Source organism: Taudactylus pleione, unplaced genomic scaffold (assembly GCF_031769625.1).
Source record: "Taudactylus pleione unplaced genomic scaffold, aTauple2 ptg000535l, whole genome shotgun sequence".
In the NCBI taxonomy this organism is placed as follows: domain Eukaryota; kingdom Metazoa; phylum Chordata; class Amphibia; order Anura; family Myobatrachidae; genus Taudactylus; species Taudactylus pleione.
In genome coordinates this window covers 10,172,613-10,193,523 of record NW_028284937.1, presented here as the reverse complement: position 1 = coordinate 10,193,523, position 20,911 = coordinate 10,172,613, and the positions used below count along the sequence as shown (strand labels likewise).

Sequence of the window (20,911 nt, the reverse complement as noted above, 5' to 3'; positions counted from 1 at the left end):
GTAGGCACAATCAATCATCTGCAAACATGTTGAACCTGACGATATCGTCAGGTTGTACAACATATTTGTACGATGATAGATGTCTAAATGACCAGCGGGAGCGCACATCGCTGGTTGTTTTAGACATTTTTTAAACAATCTGCAAACGATTTTCAAACTATTATCGAACGATTGAACAATAACGATATCATTATCATTCAATCGCTCATTTTAATCGTCTAGTGGATGTGTGCCTTTAGAGTTATGCAAAATCTTAGCTGCTTCTGAACTTAGAGCCTGATTCAGACCCGCTCGCTAGGTTGTGTTCGCACGTTGCCTGCCGGTCTATGCAATGTGTCAGCAGTGCGCGTCCATGCGATCAGGAAGCGTTCGCGCCCTGTACATAGACGTCTCGCTAGAATGAGTGACAGGACGAGCCATTTGTGGGTGATGACAGGGGTTGGTCGATGGAAACGGGGGTGTGGTGGTGCGAACGCAGGTGTGTCTGTGCGTCTTAACGCCATTTCAGTGGCGTACATAATTAAGAGTTATAATACACGTCACATGGCTGAATTACACACAGCGGCACTCGCAGTGCTTGCAGTAGGGTATGGTCAGCCACAAGTGCTGCGTATGGGTCCAATGTTACTCGATGTTACCAATTGTTGAATACATTTCCTGGAGATGACGCGTGTTACTAAGGGAAAGTGGGCGTCTTAAGACAGGCTGGTGGGCATCTAAATACACACCGCGATCACACGCCAAGACATAGTGGGCGTGCTAATGTCTTGCCATGCGATCGCGGGATTTGCACACTTTGGCAGCTGACGGCTGCGTGTGAATGCATCTAGCGGGCGGGTCTGAATCGGGCCCTTCATTTTATCTGAAGTTTTGAACAGCACGTCTTTTAAACCAAAGCTTGGTAAACCATAAAATACAGAGCTACCACTTTTCTTAGCATATTGGGCCTGATTCAGATTTGAACGCAGTACACACAGCAGCTGTGTGCTGCTGCCAGGGTGGGCATTTCTCAATTCACTTAAGAAGTGGACAGGATGCAAGAGTGTTGTCTACACTCCCAGCAGGGTTGGGTATGAAATACCGGCAGATGGGATGCCAGCTGTCAAAATACAGACAGCGGCATCTCGATGCTCAGTATCCAGACAGGGGCTCCGTAAGTAAGCCAAACCCCCTCCCCCCTTCTTCTTCTAACCTTCTGTTCTTGCATCCTAACCCTAACTCTCCCCACCGCACCCTAATCCTAAACTCCCTGTTAGTGCCTAAATCTAACCCTCCCCCTTGATGCCTGAACCTAAACCCCTCCCCAGTGGTGCCTAACCCCCCTGGTCTGTAGCCTAATCCTACCTAACATCCCCCCTGTAGCATAACCCTAACCCCATCCCCCACTGCTAACACCTAACCCGGTCCACTATACTTACGTTTGGGATTCCAGCTTCGGCATCTGAACTGGCGGTCGGGATTCCGGCGTCGGTGTTCTGTCCCAGGTCGGGATTCCGGCGCCAGGATTTCAACAGCCGGCATCCCATGCGGAGGTAGAATAACTACATCCCCTCCCGGAATACCAGGAGAGCTCCCCGAAATTCAGGACTATCCGGGATTGTAGACAAATGTGTGTTATTACAATCCAATCTTTTTTACCCACAAATGTGTTATATTGTTCAGTAAAACATTTAGGGGACGATTCCCTTAGCAAAGATGTGGCACCGAACATCTTGCAATTGCTGGCTTCTCAAATACCCGGCTATTACGGTAGCCTCAACATCACTACTTTTCCTAATGTTCGAGCCACTGATGGAATGCTTTAGTTACAATGCCAAATAACACAAGTTCTGTAAAGTATAGTGCAGATATTTCTGCATGTCTCAAGGTGCCTTTTCATACAGGATCAACTGTTTATTTTCCCTATGGCTGTTGGATAGATGTTAATCTCTGCTGTAGCAGGGCCATTACCCTAGCCACCAAAGACCTCTCTTTTAATACCATGATGAAACAGCTGTTCACAATAGTGTCTAATTTTGCTGCAGCAATGGCAACTTGTCATGAAACAAGACATAACTTGTTGCGGAATTCTTCATATTAAGAAACTTGCTCTAAGAATTTCTAAAGAAAAGACTGCATTATTAGTAAGGCACATTCTTTCACATAAACAATTAACACATTTTTTTTTCACCACCATATACAGTACCCTTTTGAGAAAAGTAAAGTTTACTGTAGTTATGATACTAGACAGGGTAGAACAAGTATTTCCAGTTAAGATTAAATTGATACTTGGGAATTGCTAATAGGGAGAGACATACAAATTTTACCTTTTGACGGACACACCTGTATCACTTGGTTCTATGCAGATACAGTATACAGGATGCGATACACAATGCTGCTCTGGAAGCTCCATAAACTAGGTAAGTGAGCATACGGAGGACATGTACTAGTCTATGGCTATTGGTTTTCACAATAATCTGAGTAAGGACACTGTAGAGCCGACAACTGTAGTCTTAAATAATCCAAACATAACTACACAAAATGAGTTACTTTTGTTTTGTACGGATCCGATTACAGATAATATAGAACATATTTGCAAATGTTAAATCTTTGTGAAGAGACATAAAACAACTGCTAGAACATTGTGTAGTGCACATAGAGGATGCAGTGTTTCCTCTGTAGGAAATAGAGACTCTGGGTATAATATTTCCTCTCTCGTTAGACCAAAAAAATAGATCATGTAAATATGAAAATATATTTAGTGCTAATACATAAATTAATAAATTAATAGATCATATTCAACATATTCAGTGAGGATATAGTGGTCACAAAATGTATAAAGTGCAACCGTGAAGTATATAAATATATGTAATTTATTCTAAGAAAAGGTAAAAACAAAATAGATGCACAAAAGATAACCACATGATAAAAATACAATAATACATAATTCAATACAGTATGGGCACAAATGAATTAATTGTATATAAAAAAAATAAATATAGGTAAATGGATAAAAGGAGGATATCAGCTTATCTGAGTAAAAGAGGAGCCAAAGTTCATGCTTATGTTTATTGACACAAGGCTGACGCCCATTATTTCAGGGCAAGGGTTGCTTAATTGATTTTTTATGGTTGATTTCATCTAAATATACTGATTGGTCAACTACTGTGTGTTTTGTCGCCGGATCCACATATTGTTTTCATGAAAATATATTTGCTTGTATGGTCCTGCAAAGTCTATTCAAAATAAATATTAAACATAGGGGGCACTCAATGTCAGATTGGGCATAAAGGGCACACCTACAGCAGGGGGTACATAACAGATTACATCGCAGATCCGCATCTGCATATGGCTGGCGGGGTGTGGACCAAAATGCGGAGGAGGTGTGACCCTCTTATTTGGGAGACTGTGGGGCTGATTGTAAATAGGGCTCTGCAGTGTCCATGTGTGCGACTTTTGACGGTATTGGGTCTGAAACTTTCTGCAAATACCGCTACAAGCTGTTCCCTGGTGTACAGGTGTGCGTCTGAGGGCTTAAATCCCAGGTGGACGCAGTTGCAGCCTTGACAGCACATTTTGCAGCAGCTGCTACTGCGTCTTTATGCCAATGCCACGGCTGAAGGTCTTCCTACAGAGACTAATCAAATATTCAGGCGCTTATAAAATCCACTAAAATATATATATATGAATGTTTTCCCTTATTATGATGTGCAAATTATTGCAGCTCCTACCGAGTAATTCTGTTATACTCTTTTAAATGATACACAGTAAATGTTATTTAAAACAACAAGGAGCGCAAAGACGATCATACAACTCAATATTTGATATCCATATGTATATATACACATTCAAAATTTACATAAAAAAATGATCAATAACCAATGCCACGGCTGATGGTCTTCCTACAGAGCCGCCTACCAGATGCGGCGCTAATCCGTTGCTGTGCGTATTGGGAAAAAAACATCCCAATTAACTCTGCCATTGATGATGTAGAACCATCAGATATTTTCCATCGATGGTTGCTAACTGTTGATGGCCATCTCTAAAACTGTGGCCGTGATTCAGAGCCGAACGCTCTGACAGAGTGCTCGCTCGGAATCAGGGCTGTCCTTCTCTTTTTTTAGAGCAGCCTCCTGGTCGCTTCCATAGCTGTGGCTGACCACCCACAGCTATAGCGAGCGGCCAGGAAGATGGTCGTGATGGTCAAGACCATCGGGCTTGCGACGAAACCCTTGCGGTAGGGTCTCGTTGCCGCAAGTCCAAGAGTGTTTTTGGCTCTGACAGAGCCAAAAGCACTCTCACTGACATCACAAGTGATGTCAGTGGGGCCGACCCTAGACGGTAGGCGTTCCCATGGGAACGCCTCCGTCTGGGCAGCCACGCCCCCTGCACGCCCACCAAAGGGGGCGTGCTGTCACTCAACATCGACAGCACGCCCCCTTTGTAGCGAGACCTGGAGCAACGGCTTGCCCATCGCTATCCGGGTCTCGTGCATGCGCACTACGGAGCCGCCTCCGTCGTGCGCATGCGCACTAGGCCAACATCGATGCGCTCAGCACTCGCGAGCGGGTCTGAATCAGGCCCTGTGTACACTGGGACTATATTAGCTGTAGTTTTGATTACAGAAGTCAGTGATGCTGGTTCAGCTGACAGTCAGAGCCCTGAAAAGTACAGTAATAAACATTGCTGTTAGCGCAAACACTGGTACTCCCGCAGCTGGGAGAGGAAGGGGTATGTGTGCTCTAATCTCTCTAAAGGGCAAGGTGACCCAAGGCAATGAGACCCACAAGGCATTTCCGCAATATCATGGTGAACCAGTGAGAAGCTGGGTTTGCACATAAAGGGCTTATTTGTGCTGGTGTGCAAAATTGCTTCAACATTATCATTAATATATAATTAATATGAAATAATTCTGAAAAAAGTGTATTTTCGTTTTACTATTTTCATCTAGTTTGTGTTTTATAGCCCTAAATATAAAAGGGCTGGAGCCGAGTTGGGCTTACAGCAATTTGCATAGTGTAAAATATGCAAATTGGCTCTGTGCTTACCCATAGAACAGTCCACACACAGATAATCATGAACGGGGTAGTTACAATTATTTGCCATTGGAGAGGCTGCATGTGGAGAGGAAAAAACATTGTAACATAGGACAAGTACAGATGCAGTGATGCATATATGCCTTACATATCATCTCTGGGTGCATGAGGGGGATGCGGTCAGGACGCCGGCGGACGGGATGCTGGACGTCAATATACCGACGATGCCATCCCAGAGAGATGAAGATACTGATGTCTGCATCCCAATGGTAAGTATGCAGGATAGGGTTAGACTGGTTGATGTGGGGGGTTTAGGTTTAGGGACCTCCCAGGGTGGGTTAGAGTTAGACACCGACCGGGGGGAGGTTAGGGTTAGGCACCACCAGAGGAGGGTTAGGTTTAGGGTGCAAAAAGGGGGGGGTTAGGTTTAGGCACCATTGGGGGAGGGTTAGGGGGTGAGAGGGGGAGGGTTAGGCTACTTACCGGTCCCTGTCGGGTTCCTGAACATCGGGATGCCGCTGTCAGCCTTCTGACCGCCGGTCAATCATATGTATTCCACTTGAGGGATAACATAAATACATACCGATGACAATCAAGAGCACTCAGTAACTGCTTATAATTTGATGACTGCAGATTCACCACTGAAGCTCATAGATGCTTTTTTTTGCACTGTTTTATGCAAAAATGATTTTGTGAGCATATTTTAGCATTCTGTTTTTAAACGGTTTTATTTTATTCACACTTAATGTTTGCAAATTTTGCAACTTTGCATATGCACACGATTGCATATGTCATTATCTCTTTATTTTTTTTAGTGAACGCCTGTTACACATGCGACTTTGGGTGCAGTTGCATTAAATACACATTTATATAAAACACTCAAAAAGAGAACCCTTTAAGTCACACGTACAACACAAACAGTTTACAATATTCTCATACCTTAAAATTAAAATGTTCTTGTCATTTAACTAGTACATTACCAATATGTAAATATGTGTCTGGTCCCAAAACTACAAAGTTGGCTATTCAGGGGTTAATGGAGTTGTAGTTCTTTGTTATTGTTTGGTAGATGGGCCTAAATATTTTAATGATGATCAGGTTTATTAACAAAAATAATTGAATGCTATGGGATATTATTCTCCTGCAGGCACATTTACAATGCTAGTGCTTCCCAAACTCTGTCCTCAAGGCTCCCTAACAGTCCAGGTTTTAAGGATATACATGATTAAGCGCAGGTAACTCAGTCAGTTTAATTATACCATCTGTGCACAAGCATGCATATCCTTAAAACCTGGACTATTAAGGTGCCTTGAGAACCAAGTTTGGGAAACCCTATAATAAGCGGTAGCTTGCTTGTTGGCAGTTCTGGCCACAGGATTTAAATAGGCAATACCATCAAATGCAAAACCAGTGTGTGAGGGGAGAGGATGGCGTTCCTTAAATCTGTTTTTGTTTTGAGGTCCCTTTATTCCTAGTTACTCCCCTGGTTCTCTTCATTGTATATTAGTCACTAGAACGGTCACTGTATTTTATATTGACCATGACCAGTAGTTATTTCAACTCCAGCCCTCAAGTACCCCTAACAGGTAGTGTTTTCAGTATTTCTGTTTGTGGAAACAGGTGGTATAATTACTGACCCAGCAAAAGAGATCAACTCACTTGTGCATGATTACAGAAATCCAGAAAAACATGACCTGTTGGGGTTACTTGAGGACTGGAATTTGAGAAACAATTGTCATGACTATGTTCTTGTTGATTGGACGTCATTCTATTTAATTATAGCTTTCAGCTGTCAGTATTTCATTTAATTTTCTGGCTGTATAAAACCACCCCTGCATTACACAAGCAAATCGTTCATGTTTTTGACCATACAGTACCTTAGATCAGTGGTTCTCAAACTCGGTCCAAGGGTCCCACGCAGTATACATTTTCCAGGTCACCTAGCAGCTGCACATTACTCACTGACACATTTTTCAAGATCCACAGGTGGAGCTAATTTTTTCACTTGTGATTCTGTAAGGAGACCTAGAAAACATGCACTGTTTGGAGTCCCGAGGACTGAGTTTGAGAACCTGTGCCTAAAGGCCCCCATACACAGTGCGATATGCGACTTGAGATCGGGCAGTTCCCGATATGTCGGCCCCTCCTGCACCTCCGTCCCCCACCCGCATAGGGCTGCAAGGGATTGTACTTCGCATCCCCAGATCAAGAGAACATGCAGTAAAATTTGGAGGTGCGATGTACGATCCCACGGGAGAGCGCAATGGCCTATATCATGCCCACACACAGTGCAATATAGCAGCAATATCGTACCAATCCGTCGGATCGGCTGTTATATCGCCCTGTGCATGGGGACCTTTAGACATAATATAATTTTTGTGGACAGAGCCAGACAGCATGCTTGTTTATATGAGCACATCAGGTGTGTACACTGATGGTCATTGGTCATAATGTGTGTCTGGTACTATTCAGTATAATGTTTATGCTGGGATTGTGTACAAAGCTGCATGCATAATCAACTTAAAGGGAATGCTTTGTGGAGAATCTAAACTTTAGCAATGCACCAGATCCCTACCATTCAGGACAAACCTTTGTTCTCAAACTTCATACATGCTATTGCATTGACCTTGGCTGAATTCAGTCATTCATGTAAAGAATAAAAAATATACACAAAATAACACCTTTCTAATCAATTACTTAATTAAGCCCAGATAACTGCAATAATACATTAAGTGGGACATTTCCGGATCAGAACAGTTTGTAGTTGGTTAGAAGGACTGCAGTGCTGCTTTTATACACAAGGGTGGGTGGTCCTTATTGTGAATTCATCTGGTGGACCCCTGGTACCTTAAGTTTGACACTGAATACAAACATTGTTTCAATGCTAAAAACAGGAGAGAGTCTGTTGCATTTCCATAATACTACAGATAAGACATGAATGATATACTCCATGTATAAGCGTTGCATTATATATGATGGTATACCAGTATGTATGCCTAGCACACAGAGACATTAACACAGGACTATTCCAAATGGAAACTTGGGACAATGGTCCAAGGAAGGTTAGTACAATTTTTTTTCTTTTTTTAATTATTTTATATTGCCTCTTTAGGGGAGAGTTCAAAAGATCAGTGCTGGTGAAGTTTCTCTAAAATGCCTGAATATAGTGCAGCTTAAAGCTTGCATTAGATTAAATATTAAATCGTTTTACACATTTCATATAACCTTTTATATCCCTTTTTTATGTTTGGGCAAATAAATACAATGGGGCCCAACGAATTAGCCTGTGAGTTTTGCAGGTGCCAAGTTTAGTTCTATTTAGTTGCCACTCGACAGATATAAAGTGTCCCTTTCCTTTTAAAGCGAAACCAGACAGGTTTTCCATCTTAAATAACTTGCAGCTTTAAACCTTGCTGCTATATCACAATTTCAATGCTGTTACATTTTGGCCCAAAGTCACGATGGTAGAAATTGGGAAGAATAAAAATATAGAGCTAAAATGATTTCATTTTAATGTTATCAAAATATACTGTGGATGAAAGAGTAGAGTGTTAGGAAGCTATGTCCACCCATTATACTGTATTGTAATTTTGTGATTGAAAACAAATTCCTGTGGAGCACAGCTATGAAGGTGACGAACTTTATCTTCTATGTAATATTTTCCTTTATTACTCAACAGAAATGTGACCTTTAGTAAATGGAACGGATGTGAAAAGAACAAAACAGGATTAAATGAATTTCGCTCCAAACTCACCTATAAAAAAATGTTTAGCTCACATCATCCACATGGCTGCACAGAGAATGCAATATAACATCCAACCCTTGCATCACCATCCTAATCATTATTACACATTTGTGAGGGTCCTTTAAGTAAAACATACTAGGAATTTATAGCAGCAATTTACTTCAATGCAGCATTGCTTATCTCTGTGAACGATTCTGAACTGTCCTCGTGGTTGCACCCATACTGTTCTTCCATGAGAGTATGAGCACAAGTTATTCTCTTGTACATTTTATCCAAAGGCTAGGTCACCAATTAGTCCAGTTATGATGTCATTATTTAACATTGGTTAAAAGTGAGACAGCGTGTTTGCCATGGTAGGAGTGGGCTGACAGATCAGTCATTTAAAACATCTATTCACAGTCATTCCATTGCAATAAGTGTAAATGAACTCTACATGAGTAACACGTGAGAGATTTCTTTTTATAATTTTTTTTTTTTTGTTCTTTTTTTTAATTTATTTTTTTTTTTTTAAAATGACCTCATTTTTACAGATGAATGTGCAAATAGCAGGGCTGACGCTAGACTCTCTCACCTGGGCAAAGATTCTGGGCCCAATTCAGACCCGCTTGCGAGTGCTGAGCGCTTGCAAGCAGGTCGATGTTGGCCAAGTGCGCATGCGCACGACGGAGGCGGCTCCATCGTGCGCATGCGCGAGACCCGAATAACGACGGCCAAGCCGTCGTTATGGGTCTCGCGATGAAGGGGGCGTGCTGTCGATGGTGATTGACAGCACGCCCCCTTTGGTGGGCATGCCGGGGGGCATGGCTGCCCAGACGGAGGCATTCCCATGGGAACACCTACCATCTGGGGCCGGCCCCACTGACATCACTAGTGATGTCAGTGGGAGTGCTTTTGGCTCTGATAGAGCCAAAAGCACTCCAGGCCACAAAATTATTGAAAATATTGTATAAATGACCTGTGTGCATAAGGTGTATATATTTGGGTCCCATTCCCAAGATCTTTTATTATGGTATGCAAATATTCCAATATCCAAAACAACCCAGGTCCCAAGGATTGTGGATATGGGAGACTCAACCTGTGTTGCCTGATTTTCATGCTTCAAGGTCCAATGGTTTGGGCTGGGCGTTGATGGGTCAGTGAGTCAGGACATATAATTATATTATTATATATACTGTGCGTGTATGTATGAAACTGTGTGTGTCAGGACTGTACAACTGGTATCAAACAAAGTCACTGTTTATGTTATGTCTACTGTTTTTTCAATATGATATAAGTATATATATATTTTTTCTATTTTCTAAGGGAGTGCCTCCTGTGTTTTGTTTTTTCCCTGGGGGTTGCTATACCTCACATAGGAGAAACATTGTGATTGTATGCATTATTTAGGATGGCACCCAGTCTCTCGCAGTCTCTCCTGAGTGCCGAACTTTTGCAGTGTGTGTGTGTATGTATGTATGTATGTGTGTGTGTGTGTGTGTGTGTGTGTGTGTATATATATATATATATATATTTCATTCTATATCTAGTGTATTTAAGACATTCATAACAAATTCTAGGTGCAGGGTGCTGATCAGTGTGAAGGGCATGTTGTTTTAATTTTGAAGGGCAAAATTATAAGTGTGCTGTTTCGCTACAGTAGTTCTGTACTGTTTATGATACCTATCTACTGTATTATGCTACCCACTGTATGTCCTGTATTGTGCTCCCTACCTCCAACTCCTGCATTGTGCACCCCATCTATATGTTCTGTATTGTTATAATTCACCCATATCTGTATGATTTGTACAAAGCTCCACCCCTTGTCTATGTTTTGTATTATGATACCCTCTCCTATGCCCTGTATTGTGCTACCCCACTTGTATGTCCTGTATTGTGCTTCTCCTGTATGTCCTGCATTGTGCACCCCCATCCGTATGTCCTGCATTGTGCACCCCCTAACTGTATGTCCAATAATGTACTTCCCTTCTCCCCCTGTATTGCCATTAATGTACTTTTCCCCCACATCATCTGTTTTGTCATTAATGTAATGTGCCCCCCCCATGCATGGCCATTAATGTGCTCCTATCACTTCCTTTATTTGTCACATAATTGTGCTTCTCTTCCCACCCTCCTCTGTATTGCAAGTGATACCTCCCCACACCCACCAAAGTATTTAGGGCCTGATTCAGAGCCGGACGCTATTTGTGAACGGTCGTTCAGAAAAAGGGGCTGACTATTTAAATTGACCGTTCGCTCTTTGCGGTCTGTTGACGCCTCTGTGTCTGAACGAGCGAACAAAACATGCGGTCTTTTTTTTTGTGTAAAAAACGCCCCCTGGCCGCTCGCATCCTACGTCATCTCCGCTATTTATTAGATTAATCGAATACATCGAAAGGCGAATGAACAGCACGCAGTGCTTGTGGTTGGATTTTCCTACCGCAATCATGCGAGCAGTTCAGGCTAAAAGACAACCAAGTGACATGGTCGATGACGCTGCTTTGTTAATTATGCACACCCTTAAAACGCCCGTTTTGACCTTTTGGCATGCCTGCGTTCGGATCTCCACTCCCCGTTTTGAAGCACCTTCCCCTGTTACCACCCACAAACGCCTCATTCTGTCACTCAAATTATCAGGCATTCGCTATTTTGCGAGCACATGAATTTCGACCGCACTGACTGGTTCGCGCATGCGTATTACGAGCCGTACGCATGCGCAGTTGTGCGAACATCGCTCGGAGTGAACGAGCGGCCGCTTACGAGCAGCTCTGAATCAGGCCCTTAGTTTACCTTCTCATGATCCTCCTTTTTTTTTTCCCATAGCTTGGCTCCTCAATTGACACAGTCACTTTACAATCGCACAGGTCTTTCCTGTCTCAGCATTAGGGATGGCCTTGACCAGCGATGATTCATAATAATCGATGGTTTATGGTTGATGTTGAATGCTTTAATCATCGATGGGGGAGAACCAGATGGTTTCCCTTCATCGATGGTACAACATAACCGAATGTTTTTTTTTGTGTTCTTTTTACAAGTTCCCGGGACTCAGGGGAAAGCTTCTCATCTGACACCCATGAAGCCCCACCCCCAGGTTCTGATTGGCCCACGGGCCAGTCAAAGGACAGGGATGACCATCAGTTGGTGAAACCATTGATGGTCATCCATTGCAAAGTTGGTTACCATTGATAGCCACTTGCTACAGTATATCACCATCGATGGTAACCACACTGATGGCCATCCCTACTCAGCATTGACAGCCCTACAGGGCAACATGATGACATCACGCATGGTGGAGTGTCACTGCCACTGAGTGACAGGACAGAGATAGGTGAATTAGGGGAGCGAGGGTCAGGAGAGCCGGACACACTGCTCACAAAGTATCCTTTGCGACGGGTGACTGGCATTACATTGTGGTCCAGAATGGCAGAGGATCAAAGGTAATGGTTGCAATCCCGCCCTCCCTATGGTCCTGCAGCCAATGCCACCAGGATGAGGACCCCTTCGTCATTGTGGGCCCCGATGCAGTGCACCCACATGCTGTACTGTCGGTAGTTACACCCCTGAACTAGACATTTTAGTGCTTTGGGAGAGAGACTGCACCACTGTTCCCTTCTTCCCAGCCATAAAGTATAAAACAGAGAATTGTTAACAGGATACTAGGCAGAAGAACAGCGCCCTAAGAATGCTCCAGGTGTCAGGTTTTTAGGCTATATGGTGCTATTCTAGGCACAACACATGCCAAATACAGGTGCCACGGGGCAGTGTCTGTGCTGCCCCCTAGGCCCTGCACAGTGGCACCACCCACTCACCCCTAGTTACGGTATGGCCCTGCAGTAACTGCCATATAATACAAAGAACAACTCAGGTTAACAATTGCAGCATGTACAGTACCCTAATTGCTGCTGTAGATCACATAAACAAAGTGGTAGTTTTACCTTTTAAATTAAGGGATTATTTGCTAACTAGTTGTCCCCCTAAATTGATGTGCAAATGGAAGTTTACATATCATTTACATAAATTAGTCTGTTTAGGAAGAGTCTAATGCAGGAGTTATCCAATATTTCTCTTGCATTAGGCAAACTAATGGTTCATACCTCATTCCCTATTATATCACTGGGAATTGCGGTCTAGGCTAAATTAGATGGCTACAAAAACCATAATATTTTGGAACATGGCCACGATAGCTAATGCCATCACCAGATGGTGTTGTAACCCTATGGATGGATAAAACAAGATGGGTGTGTATCTTAGAGCGCTGGGTTAGGACTATGGATGCAATCTCACTGAAAATAAATGTACTGATGGCTATGATGAGCAACAAAGTAATATACATTTATTTGAATAAAACATACATGAATCAAATGTGATAAAAATATGAAAAGATCCTGGATAGAACTGTCCATAAACTCCCTGGTGGACAATAGTGAAAAAATGTCCTCACCCTTTGTGGTGGCTGCGATGGGTTAGCCTCATTTCCAGAATACCGCTTGTGGACGGAGCGTCCATAACCGGAAGTGAGGCTTATGGAATGTAATGAAGATGGGTATTTAAACCCCAACTAATAGGAGGTAAGGCATCCGCACCTGAAGAAGGATTATTCCAAAACGCGTTGTGCGGACGACCTACGTTGCCTGGACTGAGGCAACGTAGGAGTTACTATCACTCCCATTTGGGCTCCCCATATTTGTCTGTCGCGGTGGTGCCATGCTATCAGCCCGGGACCTATAGCTACAGTAAGCTAGCCCACCGCAACCACCACAAAGGGTGAGGACATTTTTTCACTATTGTCCACCAGGGAGTTTATGGACAGTTCTATCCAGGATTTTTTCATATTTTTATCACATTTGATTCATGTATATTTTATTACTTTGTTGCTCATCATAGCCATCAGTACATTTATTTTCAGTGAGATTGCATCCATAGTCCTAACCCAGCGCTCTAAGATACACACCCATCTTGTTTTATCCATATTGCTTAGAGCAGTGGTTCTCAAACTCGGTCCTCAGGAACCCACACAGTTCACTTTTTCCAGATCACCTTACAGGTGTATTCATTGCTCACTGGCACATTTTAAAAGATCTACAGGTGGAGCTAATTATTGCACTGGTGATTCTGTGGAGACCTGGAAAACATGCACTGTTTGGGGTCCTGAGGACCGAGTTTGAGAACCTGTGGCTTAGAGAGTTTTTGTGTGTATTGAGCTACAGGTGGTTAGGATGATTGTGCAAGAATTGGTTCTACTCCAGTTTTCTGAACCCTATGGATGGATTATCCTGTAAAGGGATTTTCTGATCCCTCACTGGCAGCCTCTGTTCCTCTCCGGACAGTTATAGCAATAGTGGCCAAGCATGTACATTGTTGTAGCCCACAGCAAAATGATAGCGATAAATATTACTTTACGGATAAACTCTTCGCCTAAACATGCTCATAGAAGATGATGATTTTTAAAATATATTTTTTAAGCTAGCCTCCCAAAACATAATTATTTTCATAACAAAGCAGATAATATGTCAAATAGAGGACAGAACTGCAGGTGGATGCTCACAATTCTGTTACCCACCACTGTTTTAAGCATTCCATGATAACTCCCCTCTTCAAGCAATGTAACCGGGTTGGGTATGGGATCCTGGCAGTCGGGATGCCAGCGGTCAGAATACCAACAGCGGCATCCTGACAGTCCAAATCCCAACCCATCTAGGTAAGTGTCCTAACCCGTAACTCTCCTCTCCCGCAGCCTAACCCTCTCACCCTGCAACCTAACCCTCCCCCTAATACTTACATCGGGATTCCAGCGCCGGCATTCTGACCTCCAGCATCCGGACCGCTGGGATGGTAACTACATGCTATGTAACGTCATGTATAAAACTCCTATTATAGATTGCAGGACCTTCTTACCATTGTCTTTTAGGAAATACCAAATCCTGTTTTACTGCTGTTTGTTTACAAGCAAACAATATATTACCACAGGCGCAGTGTATTTGTTACCTCTAAAACAACAGGAATATATAGCTGCTGGCTGTAGAGAATAAAATAAATGAAATATCTCTTAATAACAATGGATTAAATTAGCCTGTGCTCAAATTCCCCTATAAAATAAATAGGTATCTCAGAAGTACTTTAAAACTTTTTATTAGCCAATTTGGGCACCGTTTAGTTAAATCACACGATTAAAAAAAATTATAATATACAGTTATAAAAAATAAATTGTATACCGGCTAGTACTTGTTAATTCACTGTGAGTAAAGTAGTAAAGTCTCACATAATTAACAGAAAGTATTGGAGCCATCCAATTGCTATGTTAAAAGGCAATGTATTGTAGTTGTGCACCTTCTTGTAAATATTAATAAAATTATTTAGTTCAGGCCAAATTATTCATATTGTAAAACACATTGGTAAAGTACATGGAAAATATCACATTATGACTTGGCTTAAAATGACAGTTGGAACCACAAGATGGTTAAGCAAAACAGGAAATTACTAATACTTAACTGTACAAGAAACAACAAAAAGTATTCCCCCAGCACTCAGAATGAATTCGGCAATAAGATTTGAAAAACTACATGGTGGTAGATAATTCAGGGATCTCAGTTGCATATACTTTGAAAAATATGGCTAAGCCTCCAGGCCATGTCACGGCGTCTCTGATACCGGAGGTCCCTATCACTTGATCAGAGTCTGGGGTGCAGAACCCCAAAAGAGCTGGCAAAGATGGGACCAGAGTTTGGAGGGCATCCTGGTTCTTGTAGTGCCGTTAGGAGGACTTAGGGGTGACTCTAAGGTAAGCTGGCTCTCAATTCAGGTATATTTGTATGTGCCATTATCATGTTGTCTTATATTGGGCAATTATATGACCCAAATTGGATATAGTTATCAGTTTTGGGGATGAGTTTGGGGTGCGGTGCCCTCCGGGGTTGGTGTGGCTGGGCTGCTCTGGGGTGGCACACTTTAACACATTATTTAGCACTTTAACACCTTTAAATTATTTTTTTCTCTTATTGTGTGTGTATGTGTATGTATATGTATGTATGTATATGTGTGTGTGTGTGTGTGTGTGTGTATATATATATATATATATATATATAATTTATTTTTATTTTTTTTTCTTAGCATTTTAGTTACACCTTTCACATATGTATCACCTAGTTTTTGCTTTATTCTTATTAACACATACTAACACATTAGTCTCTCACTGGTGTGCTTCACTGGGGTGGCTGGCCTTCACTGGCTCTTTTGGGGTTCTGCACCCCAGATTCTGACCAAGTGATAGGGACCTCCGGTATCAGAGACGCCGTGACGCGGCCTGGAGGCTTAGCCATATCTTTGCAAATATATGCAACTGAGATCTCTGAATTATCTACCACCATGTAGTTTTTAAAATCTTAATGCTGACTTCATTCTGAGTGCTGGGGGAATACTTTTTGTTGTTTCTTGTATAGACTAACCCCTCCCTTACATGCACCTGAGTGATATTACTGAAGTGATTGAGCAGCTACCAACATGTATTGTAATACTGTGTATACTGTTCCACCAATAAAAGTCTGCTACATACCGTTTCAAATGCAATATGGAAAGTTAAGTAAAAGACAAAATTCCCCCAATTGATCATATGTTATGTTGCAGTTTGTTTTCTTTTTTTCTCCACTTAGTATTTTATATCCTGCACTTGTGCATATTTGAGCATGTTACTTACATGACGTACTTACACTTCTGTTTCTGTTCTCTGGCAGGCATTAGATTTTCTATGCATGAGCCTATTTTACATCTTCCAAAAGTACACTACTGTCGCCAAGTAAAGATGGAGCTGCCTAACAAGAAAAAGAAAATGCTGCTACTGGGATGTATCTTTGTATCGGTTGTTGTCTTCTCTGCATTGTACCGACTGCAACTCCATGTAGAGTTTTTGACTTTTTCTGCTAACATACCTTTATCTTTCATATGTCCTGAAAAAAACAACGAGCCTACTGAACCAGTAAAGTACATCTCAGATTCCAGCACTAGTGATATAGTGTCCAAATGCAAAGATTCCGGAATTTGGACAGTAAAACCTGATGGGAGGTTGGGCAATCACATGGGCGAATATGCTGCATTATACGCCTTGGCCAAAGCAAATGGACGTCAAGCCTTCATTCTTACAGATATGCATAACTATTTAGCACCAATATTTAAGATCACTCTGCCAGTTTTACATAATAATGTAGTCGGCCGTGTCCCGTTTCAAGAGTACTGGATACACGACTGGATGTCAGAAGAATATAATCACATTCAAGGAAGTTTTGTGAAAATCACCGGCTTTCCTTGCTCATGGACGTTTTTCCATCATCTTCGTGACCAAATCCGTAGGGAGTTTACAATTCACGACTACCTTAGGAATGAAGCCAGCCATGTTTTAGAAGGGGTAAAAGGTTCCAGAAAAAATGTAACCTACATTGGGGTCCATGTCCGGAGAGGAGACTATGTGAACGTCATGCCAAATATATGGAAGGGCGTGGTGGCAGACAAAGGATATTTGGAAAACGCTATGAATTATTTCCGTAAAAAATATGAAGAACCAGTTTTTGTGGTGACCAGCAATGGAATGGACTGGTGTAAGGCGAACATTGACAACTCCAGGGGAGATGTCTTCTTTTCAGGGGATGGTAATGAGTCAACTCCTGGCAAAGACTTTGCACTTCTTGTTGGGTGTAACCACACAATCATGACAATTGGAACATTTGGTTTCTGGGCAAGTTATCTGGTTGGAGGGGAAACCATTTACCTCACAAACTTCACATTGCCAGAATCTGAATTCTTGAAACTTTTTCATTATGATGCAGCTTTCCTACCAGAATGGATCGGGATTCCTGCTGACCTTTCACCTCTCAGGCACTCATAAGAATGATGGAAAACCCGAAGGTCACACACATGGACATGTCCACAAAATGACCATATTTATCCAGGAGAACAATACACTATGGGGTATATTCACTAAAGTGAGAGTTTTTAGAAGTGGAGATGTTGCCCATAGCAACCAATCAGATTCTAGCGGTTATCTTCCAGAAGGTGCTAGTTAAATGTTAAGTTGAATATGATTGGTTGCTATGGGAAACTTCTCCACTTTTAAAAACTCTCACTTTAGTAAATATACCCCTATAAGTTTATGGATTTTATTGAAGTTACATCAATACTCCTACATATTATGTTGTCTCTTTTTTATTTTTTTTTATTATTATTATACATGTTAAATATGTGACTATTTATTTGAGCTTTCTGCTAACTCTATCCAAATGCACCAGAAAACCACAAGGGAATTTGCTTATCTTGTTGGAGGAGCTTTATTTTTCTAGCATTTCTGTATTGTTTAAACATACATGTATAGCATTAGGCTGTTTTTTTTTTGGGGGGGGGGGAGGGGGGTTTGTGTTGCACTGGGAACCGAGAAAAAGCTGCTCCCTGGATATTGCTGTATATAACTTGATTAGCAGAGCAGAATACACAGCAGCAAAAATAGACAGTTTTATGGTATAATATTAGTACACAGCTAAAAAGGACAAAAGAAATAGAAAGCAATAGTTAGTAAAAGTTGCAAACAGCAAGTGCTAGTCAATTAATGAGTCATTTGACGTAACCCACTCTAAATTTAATCGCAGTTTCTCGCCAGGTCCAATCTGCTGCATTCGCTGCACACGTCCAAGGTATGAAGGGATCTGTGCTGTCTATGTTAAGTGCTACAACCGGACCTGGACGTTGTAGCATTATTGGTCCATAATGGGCAGCAAATTACAAAGGATAAGAAATCTTAAAAAAATAAAATAAATAGATAATACATTTAAAATAATGCTGTTAGCCCTGAGAGAAAACAAACAAAACATTACATTTACTGTATTTCACTAGGAAAACAGCATTATTTGTTTTGTTTGTTTTCTCTCAGGGCTAAGCTACATATGTCTGTGCTTTGTTTTTGACGTGATTCCATTGGATAGAAATGACAGCCAGACCCTAATGGGATTTGCATGTGTAATCTCCTCAACCTGTACTTCCCACAGTGCAGGAGAAAGTGTACAGCTGAGCTCACACCCTCTTCTGGCTGCTTGACTGTGACACCTGCTATTGTCCTGCAGGCGACTAGGAATTTGGCCATGTAATTGATTGGTATGCTTAATAGTGACCATTGTATTGCTTGCTATGCAATTGATTTCCTACAATAAGGTATATTTCCCTTCATTTACTCCTGAATTGAGTAAATGAGTAAATGAGTTTGCACAAACCTAGTTAAATCCATTTTTTGATGCTCTCAACAACAAAGAAGCTAGCGTGCACTTATCCACCTTTTGTGGAGCTACAAGTCTCAGGATGCATCATTAGATTATGGTTGGGATGTGCACTTCACACCAATTAAGCAGGCCATACACCAGACCTACTTTCCTCCAATCATCCAACTAGTTGGTTGTTTGGAATGAAAATCCGGTAATGTATGGGAGCAAATGACAATCAGCAATTTGCTACCATGCATTACTGGATTCAACCAACCAGCTAGTTGGATGGTTGGAGGAAAGTTGGTCTGGTGTATGGCCTGCTTTAGGGAGTCACAGGCTGTCCACGCCTACAAATAGATTCTGTCCTTTTCTCTGGTACGAATTTGCTGCTATTTAATTTTTTATTATTGTGTTGTTGCTGGGGGTAATATATGCTGCTATAATAAATCAATGGTTTATAAATATACATGTTATTTCCTGCATGTGCAGAAATCCATCATCCTTTCAATGTTTTCCCAAATGAATTATCAAAATAAAAAGCACCAATTGTCTAGGAAACTATTAAATGTTACTTGTCTACTGTTGTGTAGATTTATTAAGTGCCTTGGAAATTTTAGACATGAACATTTAAACATTTCCTTCCTGAAAAGGCTTGTTCAACTTTTATATGCAGCAGTGCCTGGATCTACCACTGTATGACATTGCAAATTCTACAGCTACCTACAAACCATGGCTAATTCTTGATCCTAAACTTAGTCCTTAAAGCACCCTAACAGTCCAGGTTTTAAAGAAACGTATGCTTAAGCACAGGTGACTTAATTAGAACTTCAGTAAGTTTCATTGAACCATCTGTGCTCAAGCATATATATCCTTAAAACCTCGACTGTTAGGGTGCTTTGAGGATCGAATCCAATTATCTTGGTATATGTTCAGTTGATCTGGGGATGCGATGTATGATCCCATACAGCGCTATGTGGGTGGGGGAGGGGGGTGCCAGCACAACGGGCGGTCAGCCACCAGATCGCTCCGTGTGTGGGGACCACCCGATATGTCGCCATCGGATCGGCCATCGCACCACACCGTGTATGGAGGCCTTTAGTGTGCTGATTTAATTCCTTGAACTAGACCAATTGGCATCATATAATGTAGCTAAATAATTAGGCTGGCAAAATATTTTTTTTAAATATACTATAATTCTATTTCTTTACACAAGCCAGGAAGGTGTTGTGGGTGTTTGTTTTTGATAAACAAAAAGTATGTTTTGTGAATAATTGTGCTAAATGGAATTGTTTTGTTGTATGACCTATTTTGCTCTGTTACATGTTATGGATCTTCCCCATTTAAAATGCAAATATGTTGCTACCAGGCTCAAAAACCATTACACTAAATAAAAAAAGTTGAATACATGCATAAAAATCAAATGTGTAGTTGTATTTATTACACATGTTTGTACTTTTATACTTATTAAATTATTTGAGGAAAAGGAAACTGATTTTAGATTACAGTCTCCAGGATTTTGTACGGTGAAGGGATGGCATTCGTGATTACACGTTGGTTTACTGTATACAACTGAACAAGCAGCATTTGTAATCTGCCAGCAATTAAAAACACTTTTAAAGTTTAAACCATGTAATAAAAATGAGGATTGATCTCTCTTTCTACATGCACTCAAGCCGTGATTATCCCTTCCCTATGTCTGGTATATTTCGGCTTGTAGAACGTTTCACTAAAATTTAATTTTGCAGGAATATATTCTAAAGAAACTTTACTTAAATTTGAGTATCTGCTCTAAAAAGCCCAACATTTCAGTCTAAACCAAATTAGATATTGAATAAATGGTTAAATTGCTGATTTTCTATGTTAATAAAAACCTTCAATAACTTTGAGATTCTTCATGCTTCCCAATCTGTTGCTATGGACGGAAGAATTGATCTCTAATGCAA

General features: G+C 41.4%; 1 protein-coding gene across 1 annotated transcript in view; it reads left to right on the top strand.

Moving 5' to 3' along the window:
* Positions 1–20,408, top strand: part of LOC148501106 (galactoside alpha-(1,2)-fucosyltransferase 2-like) — a 218,236-nt gene extending 197,828 nt beyond the window's left edge. Inside the window, exon 4 of the mRNA XM_088450954.1 lies at positions 16,464–20,408. Within this exon, the coding sequence (XP_088307080.1) occupies positions 16,464–17,608 (1,145 nt within the window). The 3' untranslated portion in view covers positions 17,609–20,408. The remainder of the gene's footprint in view (positions 1–16,463) is intronic.
* Positions 20,409–20,911: the final 503 nt, after the last annotated feature.